The sequence below is a fragment of the Lepisosteus oculatus genome, chromosome 3 (assembly GCF_040954835.1).
Source record: "Lepisosteus oculatus isolate fLepOcu1 chromosome 3, fLepOcu1.hap2, whole genome shotgun sequence".
NCBI classification, from domain to species: Eukaryota; Metazoa; Chordata; class Actinopteri; order Semionotiformes; family Lepisosteidae; genus Lepisosteus; species Lepisosteus oculatus.
The window spans coordinates 64,586,726-64,599,945 of record NC_090698.1 but is presented as its reverse complement, the minus strand read 5'-3'; the positions used below and the strand labels follow the sequence as shown (position 1 = coordinate 64,599,945).

At 37.3% G+C, this 13,220-nt stretch overlaps 1 protein-coding gene across 4 annotated transcripts in view; it reads right to left on the bottom strand.

Annotated features, from left to right (window-relative positions):
* The window catches only part of hook3 (hook microtubule-tethering protein 3), a 64,201-nt gene extending 51,155 nt beyond the window's left edge, over window positions 1-13,046 (bottom strand). For all 4 annotated transcript variants that reach the window (XM_015363086.2, XM_015363108.2, XM_069187366.1 and 1 more), the window contains exon 1: window positions 12,719-13,046. In XM_015363086.2, coding sequence (XP_015218572.1) covers window positions 12,719-12,775 — 57 coding nt within the window. In that variant the 5' untranslated portion in view covers window positions 12,776-13,046. The remainder of the gene's footprint in view (window positions 1-12,718) is intronic.
* Between the last annotated feature and the right edge of the window lie 174 nt (window positions 13,047-13,220).

The following is a 13,220-nucleotide window of genomic DNA, read 5'->3' as shown; positions in this document are numbered from 1 at the left end:
AAAACATTATCAAATAACACTGTTAGGACAATGATCAACATAATTCTATTCAATCGAAATACGGTAGAGCACCTTCAGATTGTACTATGAGTTATATAAACTCATAGGAGTTACATAAAATAATGCTTTTATGATTATTAATAAAGCGTGATATTAGTATTAGTACGGAAGCTTTCCTAATTTGGCTTGCAATATATTTAGTTCTGCTAAGTACTGAAAATTGTTTTGCAATCTAATTTTTTTTATCCCGTTAAACTACTGTATCATGTTCTTCGTCAAGAAAAGTGATCTTCTATACTGTCCACTAGATCAGGGGTCCCCAACCCCTCCCTGGGGATCACTGTCCCTGCTGGTTTGCATTCTAGCTGAGCTCTTTTTAAACATTTAAGCATGCAAGCAGATGGATCTGAGGCGTGAGCTGGCACTGGTGATTTGTCCGTTTCAAGTGTATTGTTTCAGCGAACACACCTGGACGGGACCAAAATCAATCAACACCTTAGGGAGAAGACTGGAAACCACTGCACTAGATCTCATTCTAATTCTGCTGCATTGTTCGAAATGTAATTTTCCTTACAACATTTGTATTTTTTCTTACTTTACTTTCTCATTCCCTGCTTCACACTTGTTCTTGTAGCCTGTATGCACAAATTTCAGACACAGTTACTTCATTCTATGTGAACACCTCATTAGCTCAGATCGATCAATGTGTCTGGCACACAACAACAGCTGCAGCAAGACTGTCTGGGTAATGGGGACATGCATTACAAAATCCCAATGCTTAAACTTTAGGTAATAGATTTTCAGAATCTATGTTGGCCCAAAAATAAAATGATTCTACAAAAACCTATTTCCTTTACTGGAAGCATCACAGGGTACTTCAGAAAAGGCTTGTATGAGACGAATGACAGAAGTATTATAACAAGGTAACGCATAGTTGCCTGCATGATACCCTGCTCTTTTGCTGGACTGGTGCAGTGCTCATCTGTTTGCCCTGCACATGGCTGCTCCAGAATGCTGCTTGTCTCCTGGGAGCCTTTTTTGAAGCTGCTGTATCGTGGCTGAAATAATTAATCAAAAACGATACAATATGTACAACGAGTACAAATTCAAATAATAGTAAAATGCAGATGACTTCACCTTTTCCTTTAATTCCTTACCATCATACTGACAACTGTTTCTGTAATATCTATTATATGGATGACTGTCCTCTTTTCAAATAACTACACAATCCTTGCACTGTAACAGATTATGTGCCGTAAGAAAGCAGAAATGCTCTGTTGCTTTTGGTGGGGGAGTTGAAAATGGCCATTGCTGCATTCAGTAAATTCTGCTTTGCCATCTCAAAATCTATCACCACAGAGCTCTTTGTACATCAGATGATTAATCTGCACATTAAAATTGATACTGTTCTTGTTCACACAGAGTGCTGAATAAGTATACGCATGTCCCAAGCTCTTTGATTTCTCAGAAAACATAACATTACACAGATTTAATTCATGAGTAAGCAGTGACGTGAGCCACTGCAGTTCAGGAAATTGTTACAAGGCTCTAGACTGGTTTTCAGAAATTCTAAAGTATCTCTTTCCAGAAGAAGGATTTACAAATGTGTAAATTTTAATTGGGGAAAAAAAACAGGCAGGGATAGAGAGTGGGCCATGATATCTGGAGGAACTTTAAAGAGAAAGTTACAAATAAAAATAAATGAATCATGCACGGACTTGTGTCATGCATATATTAAGAACAGCGTAGATTTTGCTCGTGTCTTGAATTGAAATAAATAGCATTCATTAAATAAAAACATTTAATTCACTATTTTATTTACATTATCTTTACTCCCCTTCAGAGGGGAGGTATCCACATATCTAAAAATATGTTAAAAAGATTTGGTGGGTTCAATGAGTTCTGAAAACTACTACTTTTGCTCTTTTTTTATAAACATTGACAGCTGTGCAGAAAAAAAAGGTCATTCAAAGCAATGACATCAGAAAAGCTAAATCAAAAATATATGACCCATGGGTCCAGCCCAGCAAGCTCATTTGTTTGGCTTGTATGGCAGCTGTGGTCAGTGCTTCAGCCATGATTCAATCATAGCCTGAGCCTGAATAGTCCACACATGAAGCAGATGACTTGATGATGCTCCTGCAAACACAGTGCTGCGCTCCTTGTGTTCCTCTACCTCTATCCAATCACAGTGCCAGTGCCTGATGTTGTCACACATGTACTATAACAACGGCGTGTCTTTGAATTGGTGGGAAAAGAAATGATACTGCAAGACCTGAGTTTTGGAGCCACTGCAGAGACCGCACAATCATTGATCCCACTGAAATTGCTCGTTAGTTGTTTTTGTAGAATCTTAAAAGGAAATTTCTGAATATAATAATTGACAGCAACACTGTAAATATGTTGTTGAAGAAATGAAAAATAAAGTATGATATACGTGGTCCAAGAGAGGTTTCGAAGTCTTTATTTCTTTGTAGGAGTGAAAAGATAACATGTTTGATATGTAAAAATGTGATTTGTTGCCAAAGAGCAATAGCACTACTTGTAGAATTGAATATATTGCCGATGCCTAGCAAATAATGTTCTGTATTTTCATGCTTGTTCCTTCTCACACAACATCTATTTCCCTAGCAAAAACACTAAAACTCTTAATTACAAAACAAGGCAAACTGCTGCTCAATTATCACAAGCTTTGAGTATTAGTTTTACTTGTCTCTCAGGCAGAGCCAATACTGATTATTAATCCCACAGCCAATATAACTCACATTTCTGGCATAGACACTGAATGTTTAAGCAATTTATTTATCTTCAATAAATAAGTACAACTGTTTGTGTGCTATTTGTTTAATCATATTGTGTTTATCTAGTATGATAACCTGGATGAAGATTGGACTACAATTAACGCAGGAACACGATTTACACAGACTTAAAAATATCTTCATAATGTGATGAACTGTGGATTCTGCAGTATCTAATGATAATTGTACAGTATTCATTGCAAAAACACTGTATATGAAAAATCAGAATGTAAAATTGTAAACATTTTAAAGTATTATTCTGCAATTCTTTATTTGCAGCTACTGTAAACAACTTCAGTAAGTTTGTCTTGGTTCATGTATTTAATACATCTTGAAGAAATACACATTAACAACTATCCACACAAACACAGGCACAGAGACACACACATAATCTATATAAAGTAAAACATTGCAAATACGCATTTATTGTGAATATACTCTAATAATGTTTAAGTATAAACTTACAAAATAAATTATATTAGAAGAACAAATTTAAAAAGTACAACGTAAATTCAGGACACATTATATATAAAAGATTTACATCCTTAGCAATGCAATAACTGTACAGTACTGGATTAGCATTTTTACTTCATATCTTTAACAGTGTACATTATGATTATGCGTTGAGACAGCTGTTTAGATTTTAAATATAGCTTTAACCTATGAAATGCAGCCTCATATGAACCTCAACCATGTAATTCAATGACAATTTCATACAGCAAGTTCTTTAACCTAACGTTAATTCCAAGCAGTCATGGCTTTAAGAAATATAGCTGGACTCTGTAAATATAAAGTTAAGAAGACTTTAAGCAGTACAAGACCAGGCCTGAAAGAAATCAAAACTCTGACATAACCAATCTCAAAATCCAATATTAGAATACAGACCCTGGTAGCAACTGTGCTGAATCTTTTCTCATATAACCCCATTTATCAAATATTGAGCTTATACTGTAGTTCAATGATTAGAAAACAGGTTTCACACTGAGCCAGATTTAAAATGTGTAGCCTCAAAAAAGCAACAGAAAAAGGCATCTCTCACTTCAAATATGGGTTAACAATCCTCAGAAAACCAATGTATTGAGCTGTGTAACAACTAGAACATTAAATAGTTGCTTGCAACATCAGAGCAAATTCCAGTATTATATCATTTGATGTAGCTCCATGAAAAGGAATTTGCACTCTTCCAGATTTTCTCAATTTATGCATACTTTTGCCATTGAATGTTATCAGAACGTCACGTGGGTCTTGGTGATATAAAAAGGAAAACTGGGTGAACACACAACACCAAAGATTGTTGCTTATTTCATATATTTCACAAACAAGACTTTAAACCATTTAATAGGTCTCAGAAATTAATTATCTATGTGGCCTGTAGCACAAGGTAAAAAGAGAAAAGCACAAGGTATAACACTAATTAAATCCAGCCTTGTAAAGATTTGGTTAAAGATCACATTTTCCATGTATTTTTTGTATTTAAAAACTTTTTTTCCTCTAGGACCCTCCCACTACTGCACCTACTAACACTACAGTTTACAAGTTACACAGTCCACAAGTGAGCTTTCAGGCTTAAGCATATTCATGTTTTTTGAAAGTAAGGAAGTCAAATTGAATGCTCTGAAACTGACAACCATACAAAAAAGCAAAATAAGGACAAGTAACTAAACTAAGTACTGTAACATGCACTGCATTAACATTGACTGTTTGTGTACTAAAAGAGGACATTCCCTAACTTGGGTAAAATGGATAATGGTCAGAATTTTCCATTGGCACCACGCCTCACAGTAACACTTAGTATAGTGGCGTTGCTCCGGATGTTAAAAACTTCTACAGTTAAAAATACCTACAACAAGCATATTTCCGTTTACAGTTTTTCCACATTATACTGTAAATTACAGAAAGGCGAGTTGGTGGATAAATGACGTAAAACAAGTCTATAATTTCTGTTTCACAATAAAATAATAAAGATCAGGCTAACAGAACAATTTCATAGTTACATTCCCCCTGACTTCTCACTGCATGCAGTACACGTGTACACCTTCCCCATATTTGACATATACTCCTACCAAGTTCACTGCTTTTGTAGATGAAGGATAGAGAGATATGTTAGGAATGTACATTGATCACATATCCCACAAAAACAGGAATGCCACTCTTCACATATCACAGCATTCCATAAAAAGCTCATTCTTTCCCCACAAAAGCAATGCATCACACTGTTTCATGACTAGAAAGAATTCTTTCAGCACTCTAAATATCGTCATCCACCAGCTACATTAACTTAATAAAATGACAAAGTATACAAGAGTTAATAAAAATGTTGATCAATTCTAGGAGGTTGCAAATGACAAAATTGGGGTCATGAAAAAAACTATCAGCAACTGAGTACATTGCAAGTCACTGTGTAATCACATGGACTCAAAACCTTCAAGCGCACATTGTCAATCTCAAAAATGAGTCTTTTCAGTGAAGTCCCCAAAACAAGGAAAGATCTGATCAGAAAGTCTTGGTGAGGTGTTTTTGAGATTTACTCTTTACAACACACTGCTCATGAGCATACAACAAGAACTTAAATCTACAGCAAAAATTTAAGGATAGCATTTTGACACTGTAGTATTGATGTTTTTCCCAAAACTATTAAACTTTCAGGAAAGACTTAATCTTAGTTATGTCAATACTTATTTTTACAAAAACGTAAAAAAACATAGAAAATGTATAATTTATAATGTGACAAAATATTAAAACCATTGTAGTGTTTAGTCAAGTTTTTTGTTAACAAATGAGGCTCAGGCCCTAACATATGTCCTGAGAAAGGTTACTTCAGGTCATACCGATTCAACAGCCTTTAATGACAAAGTGCAGGCTTCTTTGAAGTTACTTTACTGTATTTCCTGACCATTATTAGCCAGGATGTTTTTAATTTAAAACAGCAAGTAGACACAATCCCACTGTTACACTGCTCACAAACAAGCAGCAAAAATGCACATCTCTGCCATCAGTTGCTGTGCTGACAAATTAATGCTGTTACACAAGGCCACTATTAATGAGGGGGTTGATGCCAAATGTCTGCTGTGTCAGATTAGCGCAGTTTGTTCAAGAATTAAGGAGCCATGAACTGAACTCTGCAGAGAAAGAATTAAAATCAACTCCAATGTTTTTCTTTTTACTTTTGTAAGCAATTATATTGGTGACAAGCCAAAACCAATAAACATCAAGTGCTAGTTCGAATGAAAATACCATAATGTGCAGACATACAGTACACTGGTGGAGCTGGGTTTCAATATGATGGTTAGTAACCATAGATATTTTTTTTTTAAATGAGGATTTGGGCAGTTCACTGAAAATAACCTTTGACATTCTTTGGGCCAAGCACAGCCTGTCCCAGAACAAAATGATTAGCAACCTATGCAAACTTCTGCTTAAATAGTGACCAGCAGCTGGGTCACCTGTACTCTGGGGCTGGATCAAGTGGAAGGAAGTAGTCAGCAAAACCATAAAAGAGAAAGAAAGCATGTCTGCCCATCTGGAGGATGGTCTGATGGCAAAACTAATAAATGAAGGCAATTTTGCCAAGTGGAACAGCAATGGAAATGTAAATTTCTACTGGTCAACTATTTTTCTTTCTGTCCTTTAATAGCAGATCTGCAAGCTACATGTTGAAATAATTCTAAATAATAACACCTAATAATTTTAATACCAAAGAAACATAGCAAGATGTTTCATACAGTACCTATATAAAAATAGGCTATTCCTGTTTTTAGGCTTTTGTGCTTTAGTGGTTTTATTTTTGTATTACTTAAAACAGCATGAAATGTACAAATCTTTTTGCACCAACGCATGGAAATCTGATTCTTGAATATTCTTCGCAGATTCACTGTAGGAATTTACTGTAGGAAACAGGTTGAAGGTAGCAGTACCATGAACAGGAAGCCATCTGTGCAGACTAAAAACACTGCACACTGACCAAAACTATGCTTTCAGGTTACAAGTGACCTGAATAATAGAAAATATAATAGAAAATAAAAACTTGAGTTTTATATTTCAGAAAGGCTTAGTATGCAGAATGAAGTATGAACAGAACTCATAACGGCTTTTACCAGAAGCAAAATAATACTAATACACAATATATTATAGTGGAATACACAAATCATAGCGTAACAGTCTATAAAGTATACACTTTGTAAAAGGGTTCTTGGGACCAAATTGAATTACTAAAGGATACTGGATGTACACATAATAAACAGCAATATACAGTACATATTACCTATATTAAAGTGTCTTCCTTATGTAACACCCTTCTACTGCACGAAGAACTTTGATTTCCATATACTGTAGAAACTGAAAAAGGAAAGTTGTTTTTTGACACCGAGTATTTTTACAGTGGTCAAATAAATTATACACTACCTGATCTACGAAAGTAAATGAAACAATACATTGATATACATCATATTACTGACTATTCCTTATAATAGTAATTTGCTTTTATTTCACCTTCAGATCACTTGCAACAATTCAATTAGATACCTTAACATCATTGCCTGAAGCTTCATGCTGAACAGTACTCAGTGGAGACATTGTACAGTTTAAACAAAAAAAAAACAACAATCTGGATTATACAGACGGGAAACTCAGATCAAAAGATTACTGTCATAGTAAAAAGTCTCCTACCACTAGAGCTGCTATTCATATTCAGCACTTGAATGTTTATCAAAACCTTTTGAGCACAACTGAACTCAGCACCGCAAGAGTTCACACTCTTCATCGACATGTATATCTCATGACTTTTAGCATTTAGGTACAATATCATACTGAGCATCAAACAGCAACACCTCACTGTGATAAATTCCATGAAGGCTTTATAGACTTACAGTGCCATAAAAATGAAGTGTGAATGTACCTAGTAGTTCTAACTTACTGTATAAAATTTACCTGTTACTTCTAAAACTTGTTGTAGGATCCTGGGTACATACTGTGAACAAACACTTGTGGAAAAAGTAAAGTTTACTGTAATGGCAGTCTTCCTTAAAGGACTTTTTTTCAAAATTTCCTAAGTGGCATGGGTACTTATTTAGACAGTCACTAATTTTCTGTCTCTGTGCTTCTGAAGAGTTAATGACCATTCATGGCAGCTATCTTAAACAACAGGGAACAAAAAAGATCACAGAAGAAATGGCCACGCACTACAGCACAGGAAACAAGACATGTAAAAGAGAACAAGGAGAAGAGACACCGATGACACAGTGGTTTCTGTGCTGTACAGTAAAGCCAGCAGTATCAAGAAAGAAAATGATCTGAAACAGCAGTGAAGGATACTGAAGGAAAAGCACATGTGCTACAACTGTAGGCAAAGTTATGCAACAGGGTCAGTTTCTAAATTCTTTATCACATGGTCAAGGACCATAAGAACAATGCACTAGTCACAGCATCTGAAAGACTAGTGCACTGCATCTTTTGCATCTCCATAAACAGGATAAAGGAGTATTAAACAAATCTTTTTGTTCAGAAAAGATTACTGAAGTATTATCACAATCTCAAATAAGAATTGCGACAAATGAGAGGAAACCAACTGGCCCATCAACAACAGTAAGAATAATCATGACAACAGTAATACAAGTTCTTTTTACGTAATAAACTGACTCCTTTAAAAAGAAAAATAGATCAAAAACAAGTTTAAATCAATGGTCTTATTTAAATAGGTTGTGAATATTAGCACTGTTTATGGACCAGAAATTGACATGCTTCCCTCTGGGCTACAATTTCAAAACCAGTATGGTGACAAAGGAGAGTGCTGCATAGAAGACGGGATCTGGTCTATGCTACACTGGAGGAGGTGCTGTCTTTTGAATGAGTCATGAATTAAGATGAAAAATCTCATAGCAGTTTTCAAAACAGCAGGGGGGTGTTAACCCACCAGTGTCCTAGCTATTTTCCACCGTGACTTTAACAACTAGCCAACCTATCTCTTATTTCAAAGGGCAATTGCTCACCCTTCCCCACAACCTTGTGGTGAGGGTGCTGGCACACAATTGTCATGCGGCACCCAGGTGGGCACTGCACTTCAGAGATGTGTGTTTGTGGCCCCCCCCACCCCAGGTATGCCAAGCTATATAAATACTTATTTTTTATAAGGCAAAGCTTTAGGGACTGATGCGTATTCATACAGAGTAACAACTCTTATATGCAGGGAGACTGAGGAAGTGTACAACGTCTGCTACACAGATGTGGATTAGTGTCTATTGGAGGAGAGGCACATCTCTCACTGATGTCACTGCATGTCTGCAGGTACCCATGAAATCAAAGGCATGTTCTCATGGAAGGAGCCCCTGACAATTAATCCCAAAGCCACCCCTAGCAGGAGCCAATTGTGTTTTCCCACTTGGGTAATCCTGGTCACAGACTGCACCTCGAACTCACAACATCTGGATCATACAGCTTGATGTAGATTCTGAGATAGCGCCTTTATCAATGGAGCATGTTTGGCATTCCAGAGTGATTTTCCCCCTCTTTGTAAACCAATTCGTATTCACAGGAAGGCCTAAATACCAAACATGTCAAAATTATTTTATTTTTTTTTCCAATCTGAATACAACTTTTTGTTCCAGAATCTACTCTCTTATGACGAGACCTCTACCTTGACAAATTCTGTATTCTTGACCTGCAACTTTCAAATTATTCACCCTTCCAAGCCTTAACTACTGCATTATAGAGATTGCCATGCAAAACTGCAGGCAGTCTCTTCATTTCAAAAACAGCCTACAGCTCCTTACTGGAATCTTCCTTTTCTCGGCTATGTGAGCACATTGGGCTTTCTGCAAGTGTGTCAGCTCAGATTTTTCTACTTTGGCATGCTAAATATGTTTTGCTGAACTTCACTTGAAAAGAATGTGCACAACTATAGGGGAAGCACATTGGCATGGCACAGATGTTGAGACGCATGGCCTAGAGTCTAAGACCTTCATTCTGAACCATGTGCATGATTAGCTGCCAACCTCATTTCCTCACTGTGAACCTTAAGGCACTTCAGAGGTGCCAGTTCAGTCTGAACTTGAAAGGGTGGAATAATATAAACTGATTAATCTAATCTTAACCAGAAAATGATTGTATCCGAGAACAACAATAATGCCATTTGAAACAGCAAGACAATTAACCCTTTATGGATCCTCCGTATTTCTAGACCTCCTCTCACATATCTCAAGTACAAAAAGCTCTAAGAAATCTAACCAGATGTATCTGGGAATGTCACTTTCCAATATCTTATTTTTACTCTTTCAAAAAATGTTATATCCTACAAACACTGCTTTCAAAGATAGAGAGGGACAAAAGATGTTATTAAAAATATTAAAATCATTATGATGGTAGTATTGAAATAGTAAGAAGTTTTAAAACATTGAAACAGGATTTTAAACTCTATTTGCACTGCTGTAACATACAGTGAACCTTCACTAAACAGATCCGAGGACAAATACAATCATGGTTACAGAAATGTTTATCAGAACTAAAATTGCAATAACCATTTCAGTTTGCCCAGTTGCCAAATGACTACGCTCTTTACTTTTGACCTAAGATGTGAAAACTAATATCCAGTGATTGACTTGGTTCTTTTCAAATAAGGGTCTCGTAGTAACATGATAGTTAAAACTACAACCTGACAGCTCCAGCGCTCTGGATTTGGAAATCAGCTCGGGGTGCCTGACTGTGTGGAGTCTGTATGTTCGACTCATGTTTACACGGAGAGATGATCCTATGCTCACCTACCTCTCAGAGACATGCAGGTCAGGTTTGACTGGCTACAAGACATCTTTCTGGGACGTTTCAAGGGGATTGCATTTTTGTGGGATGTATTCCAATACAGCAATTACAGGCTATGGGACTACAGAGAAACAGACCCAACAGGCTAAATGGACCGAATGACCTCCTCTCACTCTTGGCTTTTCCATTGTGTGTATGTGCCCAAATTCGAGCTCTTTAAAATTACTTCCAAAGCTTTGTTTTTGAATGGATCAATTAGACACAGTCCTATAAATCTAGAGTATTTGATAAGACCGTTGCTCTAGATTTAAACATTTTAAAACACTAAAAAATGATGAACGTCCTCCAAAGTAAATCCTATGCGGTGGTGGTCTCACTTCGAGGCCACAGTATTACATGGTACCTGAAATCCGCTGTTGTTTTTTAATCATTTTTCTTGCGCAAAAAGCTTCCACCTATGTTATTTTTTTTTAAATCAGACCATTAAAAATAATTATTTGATTTTTAAACGCCTGACTGATTTCCATAAGAAAAAAAAAACTCTAAAGGTCTGCCTTCATTCTGCAAGCCCAGAAAGAAGGGAATGAATTTCATCCGTCTAAGCTTCCAAACTGTAAATGACACTCTCTGTAACTGTAAAATGTTCTAAAGGAAAGACGCGTGTGCTCAGTTTAATGTAACACTGCACAAACGAATAACAATGATCAAGGGTTTAATGACAAATTATCCTAATTAATGCAAAACAGTGTGGAAAAAGCATCTTTTACTGGTGCGATACTAGAAAGGTGTACCAAAAGATACGGCATAATCAAATCCCTTCTAGAGATATGTAGGATATCTTTTGTTTTATATTAACCACATTTAACAAATACCTTTGTTGTCGCGAATCGGAAGACAAAGGGAGCGAGCACTCCTCAGATAATGACGGTCCCAGACCTTAAACACTCATTTTGACCAGTCATTTTATAACCAGTGTTAGCAGCGCTAGTTGATGTGTATTCAAAGTTGAATGTAACCGCAAAATATGAGACAGCAAATCGGAAATACAGACATAATATCACCACATAAAATCCACACCGGTCTCCGAGACCATTGAAGATCCCTACTGGTTTCACAACCGTCCTGGGATTTAGGGGTCATACTGTATGTTTACATCGTTCACTTTACGTATTTGACAGACTATGAAAACAAACGTTGAAGACAATACAGTACGAAGCTTTTCCAGTTTCTTGTTATGACACTATTTTTTTTTCCCCGAAAGACCTCCTCTAGTATGATAACGGCGTACAGCAAAGCAAAACCTATTGTCTGTCAATCTTCATACCGGGCTGCAGAAAAGAAAAAAAAAAACAAGACTAATGAATGCGGTACAGTGCTCGTTTCAAAATCGTGGCATTGGGATATTTCTCTGCAGAATCAACCCCACTGTTTATACAGCTGGGTGTTTTTGCCGGGAGGCTGCCCTGAACTAAAAAGAAAAAGACGTGGAAAAACCTCTGTCTGTGAAGGGTGGAGCTCACGGAGACCAGCAAACCCTCTCGCCTGCTGCTGCAGCGCCAACTCGTTCCGTCTGCGTTAACGGCGTTTTAAACGGGACTGTAACTTTCCCCCATTATTATACCGAGATTTTCCTCCTTAGGAAAAATGCAAAGCTAAAATAATACAACCCAGTACCGGTATGTGCTGCCTGCACAGACTCGCAGCCGACTAGTGAGTCAACCCAGACAATGCGCATAATGTAGAACTGACTAGGTATACATTACAGCACCCCGTCCGCTGTAGTTTATTATCCCGGAATAGGTTCTATTCGCCAAGAAGAGTCTTGAGCAAAAAGTCACTACTGAGAGACAGACCAACATAAGAAACTGTAAAACAGGAAATCAGGCCGGCCGCGGCGTACAGGGACTCTAGTGCATTACCGATGAGACAAGATAACGTAATTTAAAAAGCGCCGGTTTTTTTCCCCCGAAAACCTCAGGATTATATTTAAAAAAAACGCTGGCAAACGAATAACGTGACGGATTTTCCACTTCTGAACAGCGAACAGGCAAACGAGATCTCGTAAGGCTGGGAAACTTTGGAGTAGTACAGTTAGGGCAGAAACTAACTACATGACTGGACGAGCTGAGGCGACAGGGGAGAAAATAATCCCAAAAAGGACAAAAAAAACTCACCCACGTCAAGAGGCTCTCGCACAATTCGACCCGATCCACCGACTCCAGCGTATTCATTGTAGTTCACCGCTAATCCACAAATATACAGGGTATATAACGCGATACTTGAGTATTATTAAGAAACTAGTCGTTTGACTGAATCACGGTATCCAGGTCAGATAAAAAAAAACAATATTCACGGGACCTTTTCACCCCCCAGTCCAGATGCGGCTCTTTGTTCTAACCCCCTAAAACGTCTATAAAAAAGAGAATTAGTTATTATAGACTGAAACAGAGAGACACGAACAACCAGCCCACCGGCTTCTCTCCTCTCCCTGTCTCTCTCCTAGTCAGGCGGGGTCCTACAGCTGCCACCCAGCACCCTCTGGGCAGCCCTTGCCTGTTCCAAAGCATCACCGGGAAATAAAGCAGAAACATCTCTTTGTCCTTAACGTGCCTTTATTTTCGGTTATATAATATTTAATGTCCTATCGCCTTTACTTTCTTTACTCTATCCTGAGGG